Raw genomic sequence first — 27,643 nt, forward strand, 5'->3', positions numbered from 1 at the left:
CAAAAATTCATAGCATTCCTATACTCTAATAATGAAGTGTCAGAAAAAGAAGTGGAAAAAATAATTCCTTTTGCAATTGCAGCAAAAACAAAACAAAACAAAAAAAAACCTAGGAATAAATTTAACGAAAAATGTGAAGGACTTATATAATGAAAACTACAAGATTTTAGGAATTTGACTTCAAAAGCAATGGAAGTAAAAGCTAAAAGAAATGAATGGGACTACATCAAACTAAAAAGCGTCTACTCAGCAAAAGAAATCATCAACAAGGTAAAGAGAGCCATCCGAACTGGAAAATATATTTGCAAGCAACACCGCTGATAAGGGCCTAATATCCAAAATCTATAAAGAAGTCATATGACTCAATAACAACAACAAAAAAAATGATCCAATCAAAAAAATGGGCAAAGGACCTGAACAGGCACTTCTCCCTAGATGATGTACAAATGACCAACGAATATTTGAAAAGATGTTCAACATCGCTAGCTATTAGGGAAATGCAAATCAAAACCACAATGAGATACCATCTCATACCTGTTCGAATAGCTATAATCAACAGAACAAGTAATAACAAATGTTGGAGAGGATGTGAAGAAAAAGGAATCCTCATACACTGCTGGTGGGACTGTAAATTGGTACAGCCACTATAGAAAACAGTTCCCCAAAAAACTAAGAGGAGGTTTTGAGGAGGTTCCTCAAAAAACTAAGAATTGATCTACCATATGATCCAGCAATCCCTCTACTGAGTATTTACCCCAAAGAGTTGAAACCCCATATCCAAAAAGATATTTGCACACTGATATTCATAGCAGCATTATTCACAGTGGCCAGGACATGGAAGCAATCAAAGTGTCTTATGATAGATGATTGGCTAAAGAAGCTGTGTTACATATATACAATGGAATATTAGCCAAAAGGAGAGATAAAATACTGCCATTTGCGACAACATGGATGGACCTTGAGATAATCATGCTAAGTGAAATAAGCCAGATAGAAAAAGTTGAAAATCACATGATATCACTTATATGTGGGATATAAACCTCAAAGCAACAAATGAACACGACAACACAGAGACTCATGGACATGTACTATGGACTAATGGTTACCAGAGGGTAGGAGGTTGGAGAAGAGCGGGTAGGTAGATGGTTAAAATGGGTCAAATAGGTGGTTACAGAAAGAAATCTATGAGAGGTGAACACACAGTGTAAATATATATATGCCTTACTGTTAAAGTGTACAGCTGAAACTTATTGGATATCGTTAACCAATGTCACCATAAAAAATTAATTTAAAAAAAAGATTATAGCCAAAGACAAATTTTATATAAAACTTTGAAAAGCTCATTTTCTTACTGATTGGCATGATTAGGCTCATGTAGATAATTATAAAATTAATATACATATGTGTTGGTTCATGATGACTTTAATAGGCCTATAAATGCATTTTAATTTTAATTGTTATTTTGGAACTAAAAATAAATAAGTTTATTTCTTTAATGTGAAACCTATACCTTTTGTTGTTGTTGCATATTGTTGCTTGATTCTGGGTTGAATGTGAGAAAGTTCCCATGGATGTTATTTTCAACTGAATGAGACAATTTCTGCCCTTGTACTTAATGCCTCTTTAAAAATACTTTCTCATACGTATAAGATAAAAATGGCAGCCCCCCACTCCCATCCCACTTCAAAACTGATAATAAACTCAACCAAATGATCATGGTCCCACTTTATAGGTCCAGGCGATCTATAACAATTACTAATGTGGCACCTTCATCACTCTGCATCATCTTTTGTGGAATACCCTAGTGACATCTTGTGGAACTACCCCCTCATGTTCCAGAGAACCCTATTTGAGAACCCTGCTCTAGGGACTTAGTTAATGAATACTGGGATAATGTGAACTCCTGTATGTAATTATTAATCTATTTTTTTTTATCTGTATACCACTTAAAGTCATGTCATCCATACCTTGAGAAACACTGCCTACCAAGGACAATTAAGATCTGGATATGTTTAAAAGAGGAAAAAGGGCATGCCAAATGAGAGTAATTAGAGCAAAGGCCAATGGGTAGGAATTTTATGGTAAATAGAACTGGCTGACACCAACAAAGAACTCGTTGACAACAATAGAGAGGCCTTAATTTGAGGGGGAAGGGTGAAATATTATTGAGTTGTAGAGGTCTTGAACTAACTATGGAAGAAAATGGTCTTGAAAATCCACTAAGGTTTTTAGGGTGAGTAAAGCTGATGAAAATTATTGGGGGAACATAAATCTGACAGGATGAGAAGAATCTAGAGGTAGACATGCATGTACAGATATGGAAATGAGAGCCAGAAATAGAACGATGGCAGTAGAAATAGGAATGTGATGGGTATGGGACACAGGTGAGTAGAGTTGATGGTATCTGAGATCAACCTGAAAACGAGCATATTTATACTAATGGTTATGGTATTTCCATTCCTAGAAATATTAATACTGTGGAATTGGGCAAAATTTTTTTGGAAGTGCTGCTAGGCTGAGCTATTTTTCTAGACTCACCGGGCAGTCCTTTTTTGGCCTTGTCTCCCGACACTATTCCTATCATTTCGTAAAGGAGTACAGACCCAGTAGTGCCAAATCTTCTGATTTTTCAAGAAAAAATAGAAATCTAGCTATTTTATAATATCTTCCCATTTTAAAATGTTAGCAGTTGAGTTTTTGTTTTATTTTCTTTTATTTGTTTATTTTTTTTGTAAAACATACTGTGGAGTAGGCTTAGTTGCCAAATTTCAACCTTTGTCTGGAATAGTGTGTGCTGCTTTCTAAAGTCATCTAGAAATGTATCATGAACCAAAAGTTAATAGTACCTTTTAGAATCCTTTGTGTAATGCCTATTAGCAGGTAGCTCATAGAAAGGATTTTTGTAGTAGCTAATATTTCTGTTTGGTTGAAATGTTGATTTGAATGTTACAAGCCTTTCTCTGTTTCTTCCCAGCCAGGTCTCTAGACAAACTTTATAACTTCGCTGATTGCTCTGGACTCCACCTGATTTTTGCTCTAAATGCACTGCGTCGTAATCCCAATAACTCCTGGAACAGTTCTAGTGCCCTGAGTCTGTTGAAGTACAGTGCCAGCAAAAAATACAACATTTCCTGGGAACTGGGTAATGGTAAGTAAGGATGTTATTTCTTCTGAATTGACAAGATAAAGGATAGCAAATAAGTTGGCCCGAAATATAGTCTGTCAGACCATCTCTAGTTCACTAGCCCAAAAACCATTTGGGATGTTAGCCACTGAGTTGACCTTCCAAATAGTAAAAGACAAAATACTGAAGGGCGGTAGATTTAGTGAGTCCACACCATTTGCATCTATACTCATCCCTAGTTACCCCATTTGCATCTATACTCATGCCTAGTTACCCCATTCCAAATATGAGGAAAAAGTCATATGTGATTTATAACTAACAAATTGATGTTAAACAAGGTACAACCTGTGTGAACAGCCTGAGCTGCATTTTACAGTGTGTGTTCTACAAGATGACCCTTATAATATTTCAAAAGAGCTTGGCCAAATATATTGGGGGGCTTCTCTATAGTATATACACCTCCGGAAGGATCATAATATACATTAGCATGCAGAAGATGTTAAGAAGTCCTGCTGTGATGAAATTTATGTAACTTTTTTTTAACCCAGCATTTCTTAAACCTTTTATCCAGGATTGGTTTTACGGGTGTACAACCTGTGCAGTCAAATATATCCCACACTTAGAAGAGACCCATGCTTGGCTTAATGATCTACTAATGCCATTTTGAAATTATTTCTTAATTTTTTAACAGGGAGACCCACATTTTCATTTTTCACTGGGCTCTGCAAATTCTGATTCTTTAATTAAAAGACATTTTAGAAAACCTTAGAACAAGACAATTGATTCTAACAAATCAAGATTTCTGTTAAAATTATTGTAACAAATTGATATCAATATTTTTGTTCATGGCCTCGTATATCTATAGCTAACCCAAATTTGTTTGGAGTGCCATGTATGAGGGCCTTATAAGAATAAGTGTCCTATTGGCCTATCTGTAGCCATTAACTAGAATGTAGTTTTCAGGTTTTTTCCTCTTTTCCTTTCTCTCTTCCTCCCCGGAGTGGGAAAATTGGGGAAGAGTTAGGAACCAGACAGAGAGCCACTGAGCTAAACAGAAGATGCTTTGGCTATAGAGGGGAAGTGCTGGGGTAGCCTGAGGTTGTTCATCTTCCCAACCTGTCTGGGTACATACATTCTGTGACAAGAGCAAGAATGATAGAATTAGCTTTGAACTAGGACAAATTATTACATAGTAGGCAAAGTCTTTTACTGATCTCTCCCCTTCTCATCTTCTATTTTATACTCCTTGACATTCTTTGGTATTTTATGTCGTCTGCTCATGACCATCCTCCTAACCTTACCCTGCTGCAATATCAGACTCCACCCAGTTTAGCTCTCTTCCCCAAACAGAATAAACTATTCTTCAAACAGTGTGTTCTCCAAACAGGGCATTAAACCTGTCATGAGGGACCAATTAGGTGTAATGTTTAAAATGGGTGAGTATAAGACAGCAAGGAGTGGTAGGGCCTCTGATGAACTAGAGAATACATGCTCTGCCTAAAGGCTGAAGGCTTTATTTTTGTTTGCTTAAAATATTGTGCTACTTAAATACCATTGGTTTATTTTTTAAAATTCAGCTAGTTCTAGATAAACCCAAAGCAATCAAAACATACCTACAAGTAATTGATAGGTAATAATTTCTCCAGGGTTTTTGGCATCGCTGAATGTGGGAGCTTGCTAAACTAAATAAATCTTTAATTAGTATAAATGGAGTGATACCAATTTCTATATATACCTATCCATTCCAGACAACTGAGAGCTTCCCTTCCCATCCACCTCCCTCCCCAAAATTATGCTACATAGTTTGGAGATGGAGCTAATTACATTTTTAAAATGCCGTTTAGTCCACCTTAGCCACACAACACTTGATTACCATCATCAAATTTTTATAGGGAGGAGAAAAGGCACAGTGACAGATAAGAAAATAAATAAGTATATAGATAGGAAAATAACCAAATCTATTAACTTAAAAATTCAATAAAGTAGAAAATATCTGGAAATGTTTTTATGAACATTTCTATCCAGGATGACACAGATGATGTTTGAGTCTCTAGTCAAGAAGACTAGAGTTTGTCCTTTCTCCTCCCACTTTCCTTTTATTTTAAAAACTGCATTTCTGATTTTTTGATATGACTAATAAATAGTCTGCCCAACTCAACATACCTTTTAGGGTTTGAGGAAGACTTTTTTGCTGCTTCTTCTAATTTATTTTACAACTACTGATAGTTTTTCTTGTGTTAGAATTATATCCCTTAAGATATCTTGTGTATTCTGCTCACAACTATTCTGTTGTATATTCAGACTCTTCCCCTTCAAAAATTATCTGCATGGCCATCCTCCTGGCCTAGACTTGCCTTTCCAAACTTTTATCTATTTTCTTCTTGTAACTTTATCTTTCTGTACAGAGGTAATAGTTTAATTATTATATCTAGATTTAGGGAGAGCCAGTGGAACTGAGCAGTCCTGTTAGAACTCACCTTCCCATATACCCACATCACGTTAACACAAACATTTTAGGCCAAGTCTCGTATTGGAAAATCAAAAGTAGGCATTTCTTTGGTTGTTTCTCCAAGAGTGGCTAAACTTTGGGTGACTTTTTTTTTTCCTTTAAAAGCAGTGAATAGCAAGATATACCCAATATCAAAAGGATGGGGAGCATGGCATAGGAAGTGCAGCGAGCAGTAATGTAATGACTACGTGTAGAGCCAGAGGGAAGATAAAATAAGTTGGGGGATCATTTCATAAATTATGTAAATGTCTAACCAATGTACTGTATACATGAAAGTAATAATAAAATAAAATAATATTCTAAAAAAAGTAAAGATTACAAAAGTTTAGGATGTCAAAATCTATGAAAGAATGACTTTCTTGATACAAGACTTTTAACTATATTTTGTAGATATAAAATGCTTCCTTAAATGTCATAAACTGTAAACTCTGATTTGATCAATGCTAGGTGACGATTATAATTATTTGCATTTCTGTTAATCATTGGTGAATATAAAGTAAGGAAGAGCCAGGAAAAGTTTGAAGCTGGGACTCAAACCTTGGAATTGTAGAATAAAAATTTTAGTCCGACTACTCCAGGGACATGATGTTTGTTGCTTAAAGTGCTATCTTTAACAAAAATCCTCTGAAAATAATGTAATACCTCTAACTGAACTCTACATGATGAATTGCTCCCTAAATTAAGTATGCTCCCCAAATTGATCTACATACTTCTGTGAGCAAGTAAAACCTACTGTAATTAATAACTTAATCAGTGTCATATATTCATCCCTACACCTGACCTATACATTCACCAATTATTCTCTTATGATTTTAGTTATATGACTCAGTTCCTTGGAACCAGATATCTACTGAGCAATTTCATAAAATAAAATTTTTGACCTTACAAAATTTAGCTACTTAGGGATGATGAATCTGGCAGCTCAGTTTTTCACTGATAAATATTGAGTGAATAAATAGTCATTTATTCACTCAATATTTATTAAGCTTTTAGTCTGTTTGTATAGATAAATGCATGCTGTATTTATGTATAGCCATTTATATACCTTTTGATTGTATATATTTGTGTATATATAAGAGTTATAGCCTTGTAAGGCCAAACACAAAGTTGAGCCACTGTCTTCAAACACACTACCAATTGTTTATGAGGCTAGGTCATATCTCAGCGCTTTAGAGAACTGTTTTCATATGATAGAGTTTTGATGGTTAGGGAAGGAGAAGAGGGAAAAATAAGAGGAGAGGGGAAAATGAAAACCATATGTAGTTCTTTACTTGCTTATTTTTCTCCTTTCCCACTCCCTGTCTGCTTCTTATCTTCATCACCTTTAGCTTCTCAGTTCTTTTCTGCATACCCACATACATACATATATATATATATACTTTCATGCCATTTATTCATTCCTGCATTTAGTGCATATGTGCTATTGAGCACCTGCTGTGCAAAATATTCCAAGTGCTGGAGTTGGAGTTGGAGGATATCCTTAAAGTCCTTCTCTACTGCTACATCACTTGGTAGAGCATACTGTGGAGGAGAATGAATATACACAACAAAGAATTCCTAGTCTCTAGGAGCTTGTTATGTAAAGGTAAAGCCAGGATAAACTCAAGACTTTTGAATGATGAAAACCCATATATTAGAACTGGAAAGAGCTTTTATAGTTAGAAAGGAGTATAAACTAAATCAGAGAAGTTATTAAACCAACACATAGGATAAAATACAAATAATGCATAAAAGTGTTGATAAATTTATAGTTTATATTTATAAACACTTCAGTTAATCTTTGATTATTAAGGGAATTTAGTGGTTTGAATTTCATCAATTCTTTGAGTTAATTGTTATAGTGGAGAACCATGTTCTCTCATAGACATGGTTTAGTGTTACAGTTTACAGTGTTTAGCTGTTTAGTGTCACAGGTAGTTGAAGAATGCATTTGTGGAATAGCTACTACGTATTGAAGGTTGGGCGAATTGTTGATATGACCAAGATCATTTGTTTTATTGTTATCATTGATATGACTCAGGTACAACTAACTCTTTAAGAAAAAGAATAAATAATTATCACTTCTACTCATTTCTTAAACATCCGCCTTTGTTTGCTTAGAACAGAATACTATGAAAGAGAACACATCTAACTGACATGGTCCAATAGATTTCTGGCCTACTGTTCTTAAATATTTTAAAACCTTTCCATAACTTGTAAAAGCTAAGATGGAATCTGTTGTTCTGACTTACCTCATTGACACGCCAGTAACTTCTCTGTCCATATCAGGTTGACAAGGACAGTAAACGTGCTTCGGTCATTTTTTGGCTTCAGGTACTGGACACATACCAGCAGTGCTGTTCATAGCATATGAGGACAACTCCATATCTCATTTAAAAGACTGTGAGCCGTGATTTCAACTATATGACATTCTGGTAAAGGTAGAGCTATAGAGAGTGAACACACCAGTGGTGCCAGGAGCCCAGGAGAACATAGGGAGAAATGAATAGGTATTGTATGGGATTTTGGGGCATGAACTTATTTTGTATAATATTATAATAATAGATACATGACATTATTCATTTATCAAAACACATACAGCCTTAGGACACAAAGAGTAGATCCTAATGTAAACCATGGACTTGAGTTATAGTAATGTATCACTATTAGTTCATCAGTTGTAACAAATATATTACACCAAGGCAAGATGTTAATAATAGGGAGAGTTGTGTATGTGGAGAGAGAGGATGGGGTATACAGGAACTATCTGTACCATCTATGTAATTTTCTATAAACCAAAAATTGCCCTAAAAGATAAAGTCTATTAATTAGGAAAAAAAAAAAAAAAAGACTGTGAGCCACAGTGTAGACCTATTTCTTGGAGCTATGAGTATCATTTTTTGTGTTGTTTCACTTCATACTAAGGACAACACAAGAATCAGTTAAAAGAATACTATTGGGCAAAGGATTTGACTAGACATTTCTTTAAAGAAGTAGAAATGGTCAATAAACATAAAAAAAGATGCTCAACATTACTAGCCACCAAGGAAAAACTAATCAAAACCACAATGAAGTAGTACTTCACATCCACTGAGATGGCCATAATAATAAAAAAGGAAAACAACTTTTGGCAAAGGTGCGTAGAAATTGGAACCCTCACACACTGCTGGTGAGAATGTAAAATGATATAGCCAATTTGGAAAACAATTTGGCAATTCCTCAAAAAGTTAAACATAGAGTTATATATGACCTAGCAATTTTACTCCTAGGTAAATATCTGTAATAATGAATATATATGTCCACGCAAAAACTCGTACACAAATATTCATAGTAGCATTACTCAGAATAGCCAAAAAAAAAAAAAAATCACCCAAATGTCTATCAGCTCATGGATGGATAAGTAAAATGGGGTATAGCCATACAATGGATTATTATTTGGCCATAAAAAGGAATGAAATACTGATACATGCTACAACATGGGCGAGCCTTGAAAAGATTACGCTAAATGAAAGTTGCAAATCATACACTGTATAATTCTCTTTATATGAAATGTCCAGAATAAGCAAGTCTAAAGAGACAGAAGGTAGATTAATGATTGCCTATCCCTAGGGGTGACTTCGGGGATGAGGGGTAATTGCTAAGGGGCACAAGATTTCATTTGGGGGTGATGAAAATACCCTAAAATTTGTTATGATGATGGTTGCACAATTGTGTGAATATACTTAAAACCACTGAATTATATATATTAACTTGGTGAATTGTATAGTATGTAAATTATATCTCAATACTGCTGTTACCAAAAAAAAAAAGAAAAAAGAATATTGTGTGTTTATCTTTTTTATTTTAAAGGGATGCATATTCTCTGCCACTGGTTGGTGACAAAAGACTTAGAGTTACCTCCTCAGGAGGTTTACATTTGTAATTAGCAGCAATATTGTCATCCTATATTTGCATATTATTTAGTTTACATAGTACTTCCTAATACTCTTCTATTTGGACCTCAAAATGCTAAAGTGCCTAATAAAGTAAGTACTATGTAGATGAGGAAACACTGAAAAGGGTAAAGCGAATTGTTAAAAGGCAGCAGGAAGTGCTAAATCTATGTCAGGAACTCAGGATTTCTAACAGAAAGGGAGATGGTTTTTCTACTACCTTTTAAAAAATGGTATTAAAACTTCTTGGCTTTCTTCACTTCATTCAACAAATTTTGACTGCCTACTGTGTGCTAAAGGTACTGTACCTTTGAGAGGTAAAACAGTAAATAATAGATCAATGTCCTTGCCTACATACATCCTAGTAGAGGAGATAGATAATAAATAGAATTTGAAAACAGTTTATCATTATCTCCCCTCTCACATTTTTGCCCTTTAGTAATTCAAATTAAAGTATTCAACTTGACCCTATTGCTTTTCTAACAGTGAATTAATGTACTCCTCCCTCCCCCCTTCCCTCATTTCTCTCTCTCTCTCTCTCTCCCTTTCTTCCTGTTCATTTTACAATTCAGTGATTCTTAGTAAATTCACAGACTTGTACAATCATCTCTACAGTCCAATTTTAAAACATATCCATCACACCAAAAAGATCCCTCATGCCAGTTTGCAGTCAATCCCTGTAACCATTTCCAGTTTCAGGAAAAACTAATCTGCTTTCTGTCTTTATAGGTTTGTCTTTTATGGACATTTCATATAACTGGAAACAATATATAATCTTTTGCATCTGATTTCTTTCACTTATCACGTTTTGAAGTTTATCCATATTGTAGCATGTAAAAGTAGTTCGTTCATTTTTATTGCTGAATAGTGTTCCGATGTATAGACATATATCAAATTTTGCGTTTCCATTCACCAGATGACAGACATTTGGATTGTTTCTACTTTTTGTCTGTGATAAATAATGCTGCTATAAACATTCACATACAAGTCTTTGTATAGATATATGCTTTCATTTCTCTTAAGAACATATCTAGGAGAAGAGTAGAGTTGCTGGTTTGTATGACATATTTATATTTATTTTTTAACAAACTGCTAAACTATTTTCTGAAGTAACTGTACCATTTTACATTTTCACCAGTGATGTATGAGGATTCTAGTTTTTTTACATCTTTGGAAACACTTTATAATATCTGTCTTTTTTATTGTAACCATTCTAGTGGGTTTGGGGTAATATCTTAATATGGCTTTAATTAGCACTCCTTAATGACAAATGATATTGAACATCTTTTCATGTGTTTATCAGCCATTCCTACATCTTCTTTGGTGAAATGTCTACTCAAATCTTTTGCCCTTTTAATTGGGTTATCTGATTGAGTTGTAATAGTTTTAAATATATTCTGGATATAAGTTCTTTACCAAATATACGATTTGCATACATTTTCTCCCAGTGTATAGCTTATCTTTTCATTTCCTTTGTGGCATCTTTTGAAATACAGAAGTTTTGAATTTCGATAAAATTTAATTTATCAAATTTTTATTTTATGGATTGTGATTTTGGTGTCATATCTTTGCCTAATTCAATATCACAAAGTGTTATTTTCTATATTTTCTTCTAAAGATTTTATAGGTTTTGCTCTTACATTTGGGCATAAGATCCATTAGGAGTTAATTTTTGAGTATGGTGTGAAGTAAGAGTCTTACTTCATCTTTCTGCATGTGGATATCAACTTGTCCCAGCACTGTTTGCTTAAAAGACTATCCTTTACCTATTTGAATTCTCTTGACACTTTTGTCAAGAATCAATTGTACATAAATTGATTTATTTCTGGACTCTTAATTCTCTCTGTCCTGTACTAGGACTACATTGTCCTGATTACAATAGATTTATAATGAGTTTTGAAATTGGGAAGTGTAATTCCTCCAACTTTGTTCTTTTTCAAAATTGTTTTGAGTATCCTAGGTATTTTGCATTTCCAGGTAAATTTTAGGATCAGCTTGTTAATTTCCTTAAAACCTGCTGGAATCTTAATAGAGACAGCATTGAATTTATATCACTTTTGGGGGGATTGCTGTCTTAACAATATCAAGTCTTCCTATCCATGAGTATAGATTATCTCCCCCCACTTATTTAATTTTTAATTTCTTTTGGCAGTGTTTTGTAGTTTTCCATGTACAAGCATTGCAGTTTTTTTTTTAATTTATTCTTAAGTATTTTATTCTTTTTGATGCAATTGTGAATGGAATTATTTTTTAAATTTCATTTTTGTGTTGTGCATTGCTAGTATTTAGAAATATAATTGATTTTATATATTGTTCTTTATCCTCCAGCCTTGCTGAACTTATCTTTTAGATCTTGTATTTTTCTCCCATATATGTGAATTCTTTAGGATTTTTCTGTAAACAGGATATGTTGTCTGAGAATGAAGACAGTTTTACTTCTTCCTTTCCAATTTAGGTGTTTTTCATTTCTTTTCCTTGTCTGATTGCGCTGGCTAGAGCCTCTAATACAAATGTCGAACCTAAGTAGTAAGAGCACACATCCTTGCCTTGTTCCCAATCTTAGGGGAGAAACATTCAATATTTTACAATTCAGTGTGATGTTTTACCATTAAGCATAGTTTATGCTTCTACTCATAGTTTGTTGAGAGCATTTATCAGGAACAGGTGTTGGATTTTGTCAAATGGCTTTTTTTTTTTTTTTTTTTGCATCTACTGAGATGATAATGTGGTTTTGGTCTGTTAGTCTATTAATATGGTATTTTACATTAGTTGGGTTTTGATATTAAATCAACTTTACATTCAAAGAATAAGTCTCACTTGGTTATGGTTTATAATACTTTATATATGTATGTGTGTGTATATATTGCTACATTCAGTTTGTAAATATTTTATTGGGGATTTTTCATTCTACATTTATGAGAGATATTTGCTTGTAGTTTTCCTGTGATGTCTTTTTCCAGCTTTGGCATTAGGGGAATATTAGCCTCATAAAATAAGCTGGTAAATGTTCCTTCTTTCTTTTTCTGGAAGAGTTTGTAAAGAATTGGTATTATTTCTTCCCCATGTGTTTGATAGAAGTCACCAATGAAGCCATCTGGGTCTGCACTTTCTTTGTGGAAATATTTTTAATGACTAATTCAATGTCTTTTGTTGTCATAGGCCTATTTAGATTTTCTATTTCTTTTTGAGTCAGTTTTAGTAATTTGTGTCTTTCTCGAAAGTTTTTCAATTCATCTAAGTTGTCTAAATTATTGCATAAAGTTGTTCATAGTAATCTCTTATCCTTTTAATTATTGTGAGGTCCTTAATGGTGTTTCCTCTTTCATTCCTAATTTTGGTAATCTGTAACTTCTCTCTTTTTCTTGGTTAGTCTAGCTATAAGTATTTCAATTTTGTTCATTTTTTCAAAGAAACAACTTTTGCTTTTATTGATTTTTCTCTATTATTTTATACCATTGATTTCCACTCTAATTTTCATTATTTCATTCCTTCTTGTTTTGAGTTTAGTTTTCTCTTCTTTTTTTCCTTTAAGAAAGAAGCTTAGGTTATTGATTAGAGATCTTTCTTCTTTTCTAATAAGAGTCTAATTGGAGTCTAAGGCTATAAATTTCCCTGTAAGCACTGCTTTTTTTTCCTCCCTAAACAATAAAAAATTATTTTCTCACAGTTCTGGAAGTTAGAAGCCCAGATTCAAGGTATCATAGATCTGGTTTCTCCTGAAGCCTCTTTCCTTGGTTCTCAGATAGCCATCTTCTCGCTGTGTTCTTACATGGCCTTCCCTCATGGCATCCCTAGCATCTTTTTGTATGTCCAAATTTCCTGTTTTTGAGACTTTTCTAAAGAGGAGTTTAAGGTTCACAACAAAATTGAGAGGAAGGTTTCCATATGCTCCCTTCCCCCATACATGGATAATCTCCTCCACTGTCAATGTCTCCCACCAGAGTGGTACACTAGTTATAATTAATGAACCTACGTTAATACATTGTAATCATCCAAAGTCCATAGTTTACATTATGGTTCACTTTTCGTGTGCATGTATTATGAGTTTGGACAAATGTATAATGACATGTATCTATCATTATAGTATACAGAGTATTTTCACTACCCTGAAAATCCTCTGTGCTCTACCTATTCATCTCTCTTTCTCCTTTCCCAACCCTGGCAACCACTGATCTTTTTACTATCTTCATAGGTTTGCCTTTTCCAGAATCGTATGGTACATGGCCTTTTCAGATTGGCTTCTTTCACTTATCGATAGGCATTTAAGGTTCTTCCATGTCTCTTCATGGCTTGATAGCTCATTTCTCTTTAGTGCTGAATAATATTCCATTGTCTGGATGTACCACAGTTTATATATCGATTCATCTACTGAAAGATCTATTGGTTGCCTCCAAGTTTTGGCAATTATAAACTCAGCAGCTATAAATCTATGCGCAGACAAAAGTGTCGACATAAGTTTTCAACTACTTTAGGTAAATAATAAAGAGCACAATTGCTGGATCTTATGGTAAGAGTTTTGTTTTGTTTTGTTTTGTTTTGTTTTGTTTTGTTTTGAACTACCAAACTCTTCCAAAGTGACTGTATCATTTTGCATTCCCACCAGAAATGAGTGAGGGTTCCTGTTGTTCCACATCCAGCTAGTATTTGGTGGTGTCCTTGTTACAGATTTTGGCCATTTTAATAGATATTTAATAGGTACTGTTATTTAACTGTTGTTTTAATTTGCAGTTCCTTAATGACATATGATATGGAGCATCTTTTCATATGCTTATTTGTCACCTGTATATCTTCTTAGGTGAGGTGTCTCTTAAGGCCTTTGGCCCGTTTTTTAATCAGGTCGTTTGTTTCTTATTGTTACATTTTAAGAGTTCTTTGTATGTTTTGGATAACAATTCTTTATTAGATATGTCTTTTGCAAGTATTGTCTCCCAGTCTGTAACTTCTCATTCTCTTAACATTATCTTTTGCAGAACAGTAGTTTTTTTTTAATGAAGTCCAGTTTTTTACGGATTGTGCCTTTGGTGTTATTGCATATGTTTTTATATATTATATTTTCATTTTTATTCCATTAAAAATAGTTTCTGATTCCCTTATGATTTCTTCTTCTACTCATGGATTATTTGTTTAATTTCCAAATATTTATAGATTTCTCAAATTTCTTTCTGTTGTTGAATTCTAGTTTAATTCTATTATAGTCAGAACACATACATTAATGATTTAATCTCTTTGAATATATGAGACTTGCTTTATGGCCTAGCATATGGTCTGTCCTGAAGTATATTATATATGCACTAGAAAAGAATGTGTTATCCTGCTGTTGTTGGGTGGAGTGTTCTATAGATGTAAATCAGTTAAGTTGGCTGATGGTGTTAGTCAAGTGTTTTTATATCCTTACTGATTTTCTATCCATTATTGAGAATGTGGTACTCAAGTCTCCTATTGTTGAATTTTTTACTTTTCAATTTTGTCAGTTATGCTTCATGTATTTTGGTGTTCTGTCGTTGGTATGTGTATAGTTATAATTGTTGTTATCTGCCTCATAAATTGACTCATCCTTATAAAATACTTCATGTTGTCTCTAGTAACATTTTTGTTTTAAAGTCTATTTTGTCTGATATTAGCATAGTCATTCCAACTCTCTTATGGTTACTGTTTGCATGGTATATTTTTTTCTATCCTTTTAGTTTCAACCTGTTTGTATCTTTGACTTTAAAGTGTGTCTCTTTAGTTGGATATTATTTTTTTCAGTGTGACAATTTCTGCTTATAATTGGAGTGTTTATTTATGTTTAATATGATTGTTGATATGGTTGAATTTACATCTCTCAGCTTGCTGTTTTCCATTTCTTTTTCTCTCTTTTTTTTGATCTTCTTGTTTCTCTTTTACTGCCTTTTTATGCAAAATAGATATTGTCTAAGGTGTAATTTTAATTTGTTTTTGTCTTGTTTTAGTTACTTTCTTAGTAGTTTCTATATTTTAACTCATTACAATATAGAGTAATAACTTAATTCCAGTTATGTATAGCAATTTTACTCCAATAGAGCTCTATTTTTCTTTGATTTGTGCCATTATTATTCTAAATATAACATCTTTGTATGTTATAAGCCCAACAATACAGTTTTCTAAATTTTGTTTCATGTAGCTCTTATTTAAATTAGTTAAGAGTAATGAATATTTTTAACTATCTTTTTTATTTACCTATGTAATTACCTTTACTGGTGTTCTCTCTTTCTTTGTGTAGTTTTGTGTCACCATCTGGTGTCATTTCCTTTCAAACTAAAAAGACTTCCTTTTTTATTCCTTGTAAAGCAGATTTTCTCATAATGAATTCTGTCCTTCGTTTTGCCATGAAGGTTAAATTTTACTTTCAGCTTTGAAGGATAAATTGCTGCATACAGAATTCTTGGTTGACATTTTTTCTTTCAGCATTTTGAATATATCATCCCACTGTCTTCTCACCTTCATTATTTCTCTTAAAAATTTAGCTGTTAATTTCATTGTGTCCCCTATATGTGAAGAGCCATTTCAGTTCCAACATTTCCGTTTGATCATTTTTTAAATTTCCGTTTCTATATTTGATTAGTCAGTAAAATCATACTTTAATTTTTATTGTTCTCTTTAGTTCTTTGAACATATTTATAATAGCAGTTTTGAAGTCCTCCTTATCTGCTAAGTCTAACATTTGGGCCCTCTAAAAGAGTTTCTATTTGCTACTTTTTTGTCTTATTTATGAGTTACACTTTCCTATTTCTTTGCATGTTATAAGTTTTTGTTGTTGAAAACTGTACATTTTAGATAATATATCGGAACAAGTCTGAATTCCAAATCCTCCATCCTGGAGGTTATATGTGTAGTTTTTTGTTTGTTTATTTGTTTGTTTAATGACTTACCGGACTAATTCTGTAGAGTCTATCTCCCTCACATTATGTACCTGCTGATATCTCTTAAGTATTTTTATTTTTTAATATATTTATTTTTAAGGCCAGCTTTCTAGGGGTTGCCCCTGAGTCAACATAGCTTAAAGGTGAGACAGTGTTTGATCAGAGGTTTTATTTACCTGGAGCCAGTAAGGCTTCCACCCTTTGCCAGTGAATCTGTAGGTGAGAAACACATTAAAAATTTAAGCAGTTTATAAGTCTGACCAGCTTTTACTTTCTGACATGACTTCTCATATCTTCATAATGTTATGAATGATGTGAATGAAGGTTTCACATTCATTTAGGAATGCATGGAGAGCTAGCGCCCTCTCCAGTCTCTCCTGAGCATGCACAGACTTCCAGACTACAAGGGATATATTTGAGCTTGTCAAGGTCCACTGTGGCTATCTTATTTCCCAAATCTCCCTGTTAAATTTCTTGCAAGCCCGCTGGTCTTTTTCTTGCCCCTACCAGTATCAAAACCTCAAGCTTGCCTAGATGTCTTTCTGGGACATGTGCTTCATTCCAAATCAAGTTAGCCCCCTCCAGCAGTGGACCTGCTGGTATTTAGGAATTTCCTTGCCCCTTTAGAACTACTAAGTTAAGAAAAACTGGGGGAGGGGGTTTTTGCTCTAAATTATTTTACTCAGCCACTTTGTTGTTATTAAACATTAAGTTTTTTTTCTAACTTTTTATACAATGTCCATATTTATGAAGCTTTCCTTGTTTACCATTTGTATAAGTTTCTTAAGCCTATCATAATAAATTACTATGAGCTTGGTAGTATAAAACAACAGAAATTTATCCTCTTATAGTTCAAGAGACTAGAAGTCTGAAATCAAAGCATCTCCAGGGTTGATTCCTTCTGGAGGCTCTGAGGAAGAATATATTCCACGCCTCTCTCCTGGCTTCCGGTAGCTGCCAGCAATTCTTGGCGTTGCAGTGTCACTGCAGTTGTTGCTTCCATTGACACATGGCCTTGTTTGTGTGCTTGTGTACTTCAATCTCCCTCTCCTTTCTCTTATAAAGACATCAGTTATTGGATTTAGGGTACACCCAAATCCCATATCACTTTATCTTAACTAATTACGTCTTCAAAGACTCTGTTTCCAAATAAGGTCACATTCTGAAGTTCTCGTTAATGGGAAATTTAGGGGGACACGATTCAACCAGTAGATTATTCATTATAAAGTACCTCTTGAAAATCAGTATGGGCTTTCTGTCGCGGATTAGGAGATCTTTTGTGAAGATTAGTTTGTGAATGAATAGAATGGTAAAATGACATTTGACTTTTTTATTGGGGTAGTTCCTCAAGTTAAGCTAGCTCACACCCTCTTTTTGGTTATTGTATTCACATTGTTAAGAAAACTTCAGAGAAATCTGTAGACAGGAAAGGGTTGGCAGAGCCTCATCCTTCTCAACTCTGACTTGCATGTCTGCTTTTAATCTAGAGCCAAATAACTATCGGACCATGCATGGCCGGGCAGTAAATGGCAGCCAGTTGGGAAAGGATTACATCCAGCTGAAGAGCCTGTTGCAGCCCATCCGGATTTACTCCAGAGCCAGCTTGTATGGCCCTAATATTGGGAGGCCCAGGAAGAATGTCATCGCCCTCCTAGATGGGTAGGTCAGATTATTTAGCAGTTCTTATAACATTGTTCATTAAACATAATGAATCGATATATTTGTATTTTTCCTGGTTATTTTTGTCTTAAGAAGGAAAGAGAGAATTTCCATAGTGATCTCCCCTACTCTAAAGCAGGGATTCTCCATCAAACAGTGGAATAACCTTTCATCTCTCCAGGCCTTCCACAGTCAGCAGACGGTGGTGGGATTGTAGAGGAACATCACAATCTCCAGGATAGGTTAGAAGGCATGCATTGTTTTAAAAAATACATTTAATATTATAGCATTTCATAGCATCATTTTAGATTTTTAAAAAAGCAAAATATTGTCTACTCTGTTTTTGTGTCCTCTTACAGAAAATAAAACTTGACAAAATCCTAGCCAGTGGAGCTAGGTTAAAAAGTTGAGAAACACTACAAATACTTATAGATTAAAGCACAAATTAACCAATAGATTAATTAGCAGATATTCTAGAGAATTGTTATCATGTGATTTATTTCATTTTGACTGAATCTAATAATTATTTTTTAAAGCACTGTTAAATACTCTCTGACCCAGTCCTGCTGCTGTTCTGGGCCCAGACTGAATAGTGGGTATAACCCATCCGTGCAGGTTGGGTCCAGTTATGCAGGGTCAGAGAGAATGTCAGAGGAAATAGCATGAGGAAGGCTAAAGATGTATGTTGAATCCAAGACCCAAAGTGGAAATATAACTGAAACTGGAAAGGTGGGAACAATGAAGTTGGGAGAGCCAGGAGTTCCTCTGGAACACATAGTATGCATCAAGACAATACTCTTGGATCGATGTATTTATTCCTGCAAATACAAAGATGGGTAAGACACTTTCTGGTGAAGTGCACAACCCAAATTAAATGCCACGTGGGTACAAACAAAGTTATATGGGGAGAGAGAAAACTTTGGCCAACCTCCCAGATAGATAGTCCTTGTGGCTTGAATGCTCTTGTGACTCTCTCCTCCTTTCTGTGGAGGCTAGGTCTTGATTGAAGAAAATGATCATAGCAGATATTACTGAAGGTTTGGGAAGGCAGAAGGATTTACACTGTAACAACAATGACAACTTAAAATTTAATTTTAGGCATTTTCCTCTTTACAAAGGATCTCAAAGTCCTTACTTCAGCTTCTGTTCTTTTCCCATTCTTCTCCTTTCTCCCTTTTTTCTTGCAGAATAATTTCATGACCTTGGCTCCTACCTGCAAATGCAGCTCTGGGCTTCCCTTTGCATACTTTCATAGAACTTTGAAATTACTCTGTATGTGTTTGTGTACTTGTGTATGTGTGTGTGCCTGTGTACATATATGTATGGGATGGACATGGAAAGGTTGGTCTCATTTTATATGTTTAATTAGGAAATAAGAATCACACATGTTAGAACTTTATTCTCAGAATCAAGTCAGTAACTCTATTATTTAAGTCCATGTGGTTATTCTTTTGGATTATCCTTTTTAACAATTCGATTAATGTATTCTCATGGGACTGACAATGTCCTCTCAATAGCAAGACCCTATATCAATCATCCATTCATTCTACAAATATTTTTTGAGTAACTGACATGTGCTGAGTACCATATTAAGAACTGGGTATGTAATAATAAACCAAAATGGATGCTTCTCTTCTTTCATGAGACCAGAGAAAACCACTTAGGGCAAGGAAAGGTGCCGGTGAGCACTTTTTCTTTATATGCCAGGGAAAAAATGGAGATTTATCTTTCTTAATCTATATGTACTTAATATACAGTGAACTATAACTTGAAACACATAAATATTCCCAGCAGCTCAACCAACAATAACAAAAATACCAACACTCTAAATTACCAGCTCTGTGGTCTTTTCTAATTCTCCTGGTTGTACAGATATAATTTTACAGATTCACAATCATTGCATATGCGTCATTTTGAGTTCTGCATGTTTTACCCATTGCTTTATATTGCCCTTTCTTTATTCCTACATAGTTCTCATATTTGTCATTCTTGATGGCAATAAAATATTCCATTGCTTTAATATACTAAAATCTGCCTAAGCATTCCCTTACTGTTGGGCATTTGGGCTATTTCCGTTTTTGTCTGTAATATATAGCACAGCTCTAAACGTCTTTATACAAATAGGTTTTTTATTTCTTTTGAATTACATCCTTGGGCTGCATTCCAAAAAGTTGGGTCTCTGGATCAAAGTATGTATATGATAATTTTTATGGCTCTTATATTTGTTGCCAGATTTTTTCAGAATGATTTCACCAGGTTGCAGGGCAGCAATGTACTAGTGAATCCTCCCCGCCGCCACACACTCCCGCCGCCACACACTCCCGCCTCAATACTCCTCAGCAATGGGCATTGTCACTTTTATTAATTTAGTCTATTTTAATTAATGCAAGATTGTGCCTCGTAGTTGTTTACATTTGAATTCTGTTAACTGTGAAAAGAACTGAACATTTTCCAAATCCTTATGTTGTCTCCTTTTACCACCTCAGGTGTGGTTCATGACACAATAACCATTTTGCCTGAGGTGAAGACCAGGAGGCCATTTTAGGTTTATTCTTCTCCTTTGTTCACATAACTCCATTAGTTACTTATTAAGTTCTGTTATTTCTGACTTCTTCGTATATCACTCATATCCCATCTTCTTTTCATATTTATTTTAAGCCCTATCATTTTTCCTCCTAAATGATTTCTCCATATCTAATCCCAAATTCTAATAATTTCTCCTTACAGATTTCTGAGTCGTTTTTTAAAACATGCAACATATGGTCAAATCACTCTTGCTTGAAATCCAAACCCTTTCACACACATCCCTTGCACAATATGATGTTAGCTACATCAAGGTATATGTAAATTTTGAAAGATGCCATATACTTTTAATCTTTGCACCTTCACCTCTTTATCTTGTGTCATTTTCTTTGGAATACCACCCTTTCCCCTCGTTTTTTCCTTTCCAGTAGATCTTCTCTGACATTTTTATGCAGGATTTTTTATCTCCTCCTTTGTCCAACTATGGCACTTTGTTTATTTTTCTTATTTTTCTGCTGTAGCACTTATTGAATTGCTGATAATGTATTTATTTACATATCTGCCTAAGCTAATAGACTGTGGACTAAGATCAGGACTTGGCTTATGTTTTATTCATTCTGTAGCCTCAAAACCTAGGAGTACAGTTGATTTCTTATAAGTGCTTGTTTAATAAATACTGTCTTATTCAACAACTGGCTCTAAATTCATATGACCCCAAAACAGTATGCATAAATGTGATTGCGAAGCATTTTAAATCGTAGCATTAATAGTAATTTAAATAAATTATGGTGATTTATATAAATCATAATGTTTATCTTTAGTTTTATAGGGCAAAACTAAATTTTAAGCTTTTAACTTAGGTAGTTACAGGACTAAACAGGACCACCTTTCCAGTTAGGATACAAACTCCACTAGGACAAAGATAGAATCTTCATATTTGTATCTTCAGGGGCTAGCATATTGCCTGGAATATGGGAAGTATTTAATAAAATGCTTGTTTTATTATTTTTTTATTTCCTAATTAGGAAAACAATTATTCTAGTCATTGATTTTTATCTAAAGGCATAAAGAATTGTTCTTTGGGGTTATATCAGTTTCCTCTGTTTTCCTTTTGTAAACTTTTGTGTATCATCTATGTAATGACAATTTTAATCTATTACTTTTTTATTAATTTGAAATATATTTTTATTGTTTCAGAAGTTTATTTTTATTATAATTGATCTTGCCTACTTTCTTGTTGATAGTCTTTGTTTCCTCTTTTATACAGTTGGGATAAAGTTACTCTTTCATTTTCATCTAGACTTTTTTAATATTTTAATTTTAAATATTAGACTCTTTTAATTTATTTAGAGTTTATTGCTATGTCTGCTATTGAGTAAAGACCTAGTCTATTTTTTGGTAATATCAAGAAAAGTAGATATTCATTGAAAGCATGTTTACTAAGGTTCCTTTTCAGGCCTTTAAATCATAGTGAAATGAATACTAAATGCCTTCTCGATAAATATTTATTGAAAAGTTATTTTGTGTTTTATTATTGCTTAAGTGCTGGGTATATGTTGATGAATAAAGCCAAGAGAGAGCCACAGTACATAAGAAAACAAATTATTATTAATTGTTTATACTTTCGTGAAGGAGATGATCAGGATACTTGGGACTAGGAGGTATTTGGACAAGGTGATCAGAAAGAATTATCTGAGGAACAATTTATTTAAGTCTAGAACAAAAGAATGAAGGAGCCATCTTTCTACCTAGAAGAAAATTCTAGGTAGAGGTTCAGAGTTGTGTTTGTCAATGTCTCGAATGAGAAAAAAGTTTAAGGCATTTGAAGAATAGAGAGATGGGCAATATAGTGAGCAAAAGGAGAATGGGAGGAGATGACTATGCATAGGCAAGCAAGGACCAAATCATTACTGGACCATGTATATCATCCTAAAGAGGTTGTGTATTTTATTCTATGAGCAATGGAAAGCCATTACAGGGATTTTCTAAGTGCAGTGACACATACTAGAGTCTACTTACCCTATTCTGTGTGCCAAATAGATTTTAAGGTACAAAAGTAAGAGATCAAAAGAGCTCAGTAAGGAGGATGTTTCAGTATGAAATGATGGTAGATTGGGTTAAGGTAATGGCAGAAGAGATGGTGAGAAGTTAGGGTAGACATGATTTATTGATGGATATCTCACCAAGATTGGGGTGAGAAAATGGGAGGAATTAATAAAGGATGACCTCCATCTTTTGAACAGTTAGCATCTCTCTTTCAAGTGCCATTACATGCAGACAAAAGAGCTTTTCAAAAGGAAGTTACACCAAAATGAAAGCACATTTCTACTCAGGATATAGTATCTCTGGAGTGATGGAAGATGGCTTTAAAATATATTGGGTATGCTTCAAGTTCAGGATAGTGATATGAGCTCAAGCTCCATTCCTCCTGGAACCACTATTCCAACTCCTAGTAAAAGTTAATAAATAACAAATCTGTAATAACAAACACACAAAAGAGGGATAATCAACAGATGAGAGATTTTTGACAGGTTTCTGTAAGACAGTTTAACAATGGGAAACCTGTTGACCGATTAAGCAGAGTAAGGAAGTGGCAACCCAGAGAACATGGGCTCTGTGAGAAGATAGCCAATCAGCCTAGCAGATAGGCTTAGAGTCTGGAAGGGTGGGGTGAGAAAGGGGGACCAAGCCAACAGGTTTATATGAGAGTCTGTCTGCAGAGGGACTACACCCACAGTTCAACTCTTCTTCCATCATTTTAAGTCTCCTACCCTGCCATGTAAAGGAAAGATAGTTCAGTCTATTATCTCCAAGCAAATGCCAAACCAAAACTTAGGAGCCTTCGCCAAAGAAACTGAAGAAATTGCCTAGGGATGAGCTAATATTGCTAAGATGGAGTTCCTGTATAGTAATACACTGAGTAAAGCATTATGGGATACCTATGCCAAAGGCTGTCTGTGCCCTCCCCTTCCTCCCTCTCTAAATTGAAGTGTGTTGGTCAAGAAGCTATGCCCATAAAATAGACATCCGGTGAAAAGAGAGACTTAACTAAAAAACCCAGATATTCTACAGCTGAGAAAAATCTGCACCTGCTACCTAAAAGAATCTACTTAGTCCCCAACTTTTAAATATGAATTGATAGCCAGATATCACAGGACTTAAGAAGGAAACCAGTAGCATTAAAGAGAAAAACTAAGATAAATAAATTTAAACATTGACCCAAGAAGAATTATAACTCAAGATCAGAACTTTCAAAATAAAAACCTGGAATTAACATCCTTATAAAGGTATGGTAAGATATTGTACTTATGGAATAAAAACATATTTCTATGAAAAAAATACAATTAGAACAAAAAGATTTTTTTAAACTAAACATATAAGTGCTGAAGTTAAGTCCAATAAAGGTTATGCAATGATTTCTTAGATACAACATTGAAAGCATAACTGATAAAGAAAACATTGACTCATTGGATCTCATCAAAACTAGGAGCCTTTGTGCAACAAATGACACCATCAAAAATGTGAACAGACACACAGAATGGGAGAAGATATTTGCAAGTCATGTAACTGATAAGCAGCTTGTATCCAGAATACATATAAAGAACTCCTACAACTCAAAAATAAAAAGACAGCGTATTTTTAAAATGAGCAATAATCAAGAAGATATACAAGAAGAAACATTGTAGAGAGTGTGGAGAAATTGGAACACTCATATACTGCTGGTGAGAATGTAATATGGTACAGCAGCTTTGGATAGCAGTCTGTCAGTTACTCAAAAGGTTAAATATAGAGTTACCATATGATTCAGTAGTTCCACTCCTGGTTATACATAAAAATGTATGTCCACATAAAATCTTGTACGCAAATTTTTATAGTGGCATTATTCAGTGTAATGATGAATAGATAAATAGAATGTGGTATGTCTATACAATGGAATATTATTTGACAATAAAAGGTAATGAAGTACCAAATACATGTTACAACATGGATGAACCTTGAAAACATTATGCTAAGTGAAAGAAGCCAGTCACAAAAGGCCAAATATTGCATGATTCTCTTTATATGAAATGTCTAGCATAGGCAAATCCATACAGACAAAAAGCAGATTAGTGGTTGCTTAAGGCTGGTGGATATCGTGGGGAAAGGAAGAGTGACTGCTCATGGGTATGAGATTCCTTTTTGAAATTAAATATTCTAGAATTATGTTATATTTGTTGTTGTACAACTCTGAAATTATAGTAAAAACTGTTGAATTGTACACTGAAATGGTGGATTATATGGTATTAAATTATATCTCCAAAAAGCTTTAAAAAGAAAAAGTCCAATAAAAGAATTGGAAGATAAAATCAAGGAAATCTCCCCTACACAGAACTTTAGACAGAAACAGAAAATTTGAGATAAAATATTATTGATATAGAGAATTAATTCAGGATATCCAACAGCTGTCTCACAGGAGATCCAGATCCAGAAACAAGGAAGAAAATTATGGTTATCGAAAAGAATGAAAACTTTGTCAACCTTTACAATGTAAAAAAGTAAAGAGACAGTGACAGAAAATAGATGGTAGAAGTAAAGCAAAGTAAGACATACAAAGGTTGATATCCTCATATAACATATGTGGAGTCAGAAAATACTGTCTAAATCATCGAAATAATAAATAGAGAGGTGGAGAAGAGGAGGCCCGGTAAAGCAAGCACATAGAGTTAACTCTTGGTCAGAATGACTTATGTGGTAGTATTTCTTTAGATGTGCTCTGGAAAATATCAGTTCTGCAGGATATTAACATTATGTGGAGGGGAAAAAATAAAAGGTTCCATGTTCAAGTAAGCTTGAGAAATACTGGGATACACAAATTTTCTGAAACACTTGCCAGCACCTTTAATACATTACATTCCGAATCGCTGAGAATGAGATTTAGTAAGAAGAATTTCTTAAATTTATTTGATTAGAGTCTTATTTTCAGAGACTATCTTGAGAAACTAGTGTTTCTCTAACAAGTATGAACCACATTGACTTGGAATATGAACCCTGCTTTAGGTGAGGGATGGCAGTAGAGCAGACCATAACAAAAGAATTATAATTCGAAAAACTCAGAACCTGAAGTTACTGGTCTTTTTACTTCCATTCTTGTCCTCTTCAAACTAGTTACCACTCAGTTCCCAGAAAAATCTTTTACAAACATAATTCACATGATGTTAGTCACTTGCTAAAGACTCTAATGACTTTTCATTGCTCTTAGAATAAAATTTAATCTTACCACATCTGACAAGGTTCTACTATGAATGATCTGACTGTTTTCTGGCTCTTCATTCTTATCTTCTCCAGCTTTCCCTTTGACTTACCTTACTCAGGCCTCACAGGCCTGGTATGTGCTAAGCTTCTCTTTACCTGGGAGCCTTCACATATACTCTTCTGTCTACCTAGAGTGTTCTCTCCACTTGCCACGTGTCTGTTTTCTCTTCATCCATCATGGCCCTTCCTTGAGTAACCTAGCTAAGTAATTCTCTATCAACACAATCTGTCAGTTCTTTTCATGTCATTTATCATAATTTGTAACTATATATTTATCGTTCATTTATTTGTTGGGTATGAATTATAAACTCCATGAGGGCAGGAAGTATGTCTGCTGTATTTACCAACGTATATGCAGTACTGGCAAAAAGTCTACTATATAGTAGGTGCTCAAATTTGTTCAATGAATAAATGAAGAATGGAAGTTATCTTAATATCCTAGAGTTGCTAGTAAAATATTCTAGTCTGAATCTGTGTTAGAACAGAAAGCTACACAGGGCCTTTAGTTCCTGCAGTGGCCCAAATAGCTATAGAAAGCATTCTGATTTGGCAAAAGAGGATAAAAGCAGAAGGAAATTAGAAGGTAAACGCCAGTCATATCCATCACAGCAGACCACATGGTATATGTTATATGCTCAATAGTCTACAAACCAGAAACCAAAAAATTGCCTTTTTAAATCTAGAATCTCTATCTCTAGTTGTGTCTAATTACCAGTACTTCTACTAAGTGCCTAATGTTGATGTATAGACTCCACTTATACTCAAAGTATAGGTAACAATGAAGGTTTTATGGGTGTATAAGGATGGAAACATCACTATATTCCTATACATAGGCTCCCATTATGACTTTTGTGGGCCATAGGCATCTTTTTACTTCATGGGTCTCTTCCTCCATACAGACATACTAAAACAACAGCCTTCTGTTTTCTATTGTAGTGAGTCAATATAGCAGGATTGGGGGAGGAAAAAAAGCAGCATGGTAAAGTGTATGTACTTTGGAACTAGATGAGACCCAAGTTAGCTACTAGGTAGATCATCTTGAGGAATTATTTAATCTCTAAAACCTCAATCTCCTCATCTGTAAAATGAAATTACCTATTTCTTAGGCTTGTTGGGAAGTTAAATGAGATCATGAATTTAAAGAGCTTAGCACAGTTTCTGGTACAGTTAACACCTAAAGATATGGCAGCCTCAGTTGTTAAGAGTAACAAGTATATTTCAAAGATGAAAAAGCGGATTTTTCTAACTGCTTTTTTGTATATGACTCAATGTAGCCTTCTAAGCAGTTCAGAGAATTGAGTGAGGACAGAAACCTTTCTGATTAGCTACAATAACATGTCAATATAATGAAGGTGATCACAACTCTACCTCCTGCCTAGAAACCCACTTATACCACATTCTAGTTTGTAGTGGGAAGATGCATGCCTGGGGACAATTTAGTGCATAGAGTGATTATTACAGTGTTATTCCTAATAATTGTTTTGTTTTAGTTCAACTGTGAAAGAATTATGACTTGACCAAATTACAAGAGGAGAGGACAACTTATTCCTATTAGTTCATAAGAAGAGAGTTTCCATCTCTGCCTCTAGAGACAAGCAAGGCCTCCAAGCAGCTGTTCAGTGCTCATTAACAAGGAAGCACTGGCTACTGCAAAGGTCTGCTCTCCAGCTGAGAATTGCGTTAATGACTACTTAATTCCAAACTTGCTTTCTTTTTTATTTTTTCCTGGAAAGGACTTATTTCC

The 27,643-nt window shown here is 34.3% G+C and overlaps 1 protein-coding gene across 3 annotated transcripts in view; it reads left to right on the forward strand.

Moving 5' to 3' along the window:
* Positions 1-27,643, forward strand: part of HPSE2 (heparanase 2 (inactive)) — a 538,231-nt gene that overhangs the window by 313,211 nt on the left and 197,377 nt on the right. For 2 of the 3 annotated variants that reach the window (XM_006925895.1, XM_006925896.1), the window contains one exon: positions 17,913-18,084. In XM_006925895.1, coding sequence (XP_006925957.1) covers positions 17,913-18,084 — 172 coding nt within the window. Of the gene's footprint in view, positions 1-2,974; positions 3,149-17,912; positions 18,085-27,643 lie in introns of all 3 variants that reach the window. The other variant, XM_006925894.1, reaches the window with a different exon arrangement.

This window comes from Pteropus alecto, unplaced genomic scaffold (assembly GCF_000325575.1).
Source record: "Pteropus alecto unplaced genomic scaffold, ASM32557v1 scaffold88, whole genome shotgun sequence".
In the NCBI taxonomy this organism is placed as follows: Eukaryota; Metazoa; Chordata; class Mammalia; order Chiroptera; family Pteropodidae; genus Pteropus; species Pteropus alecto.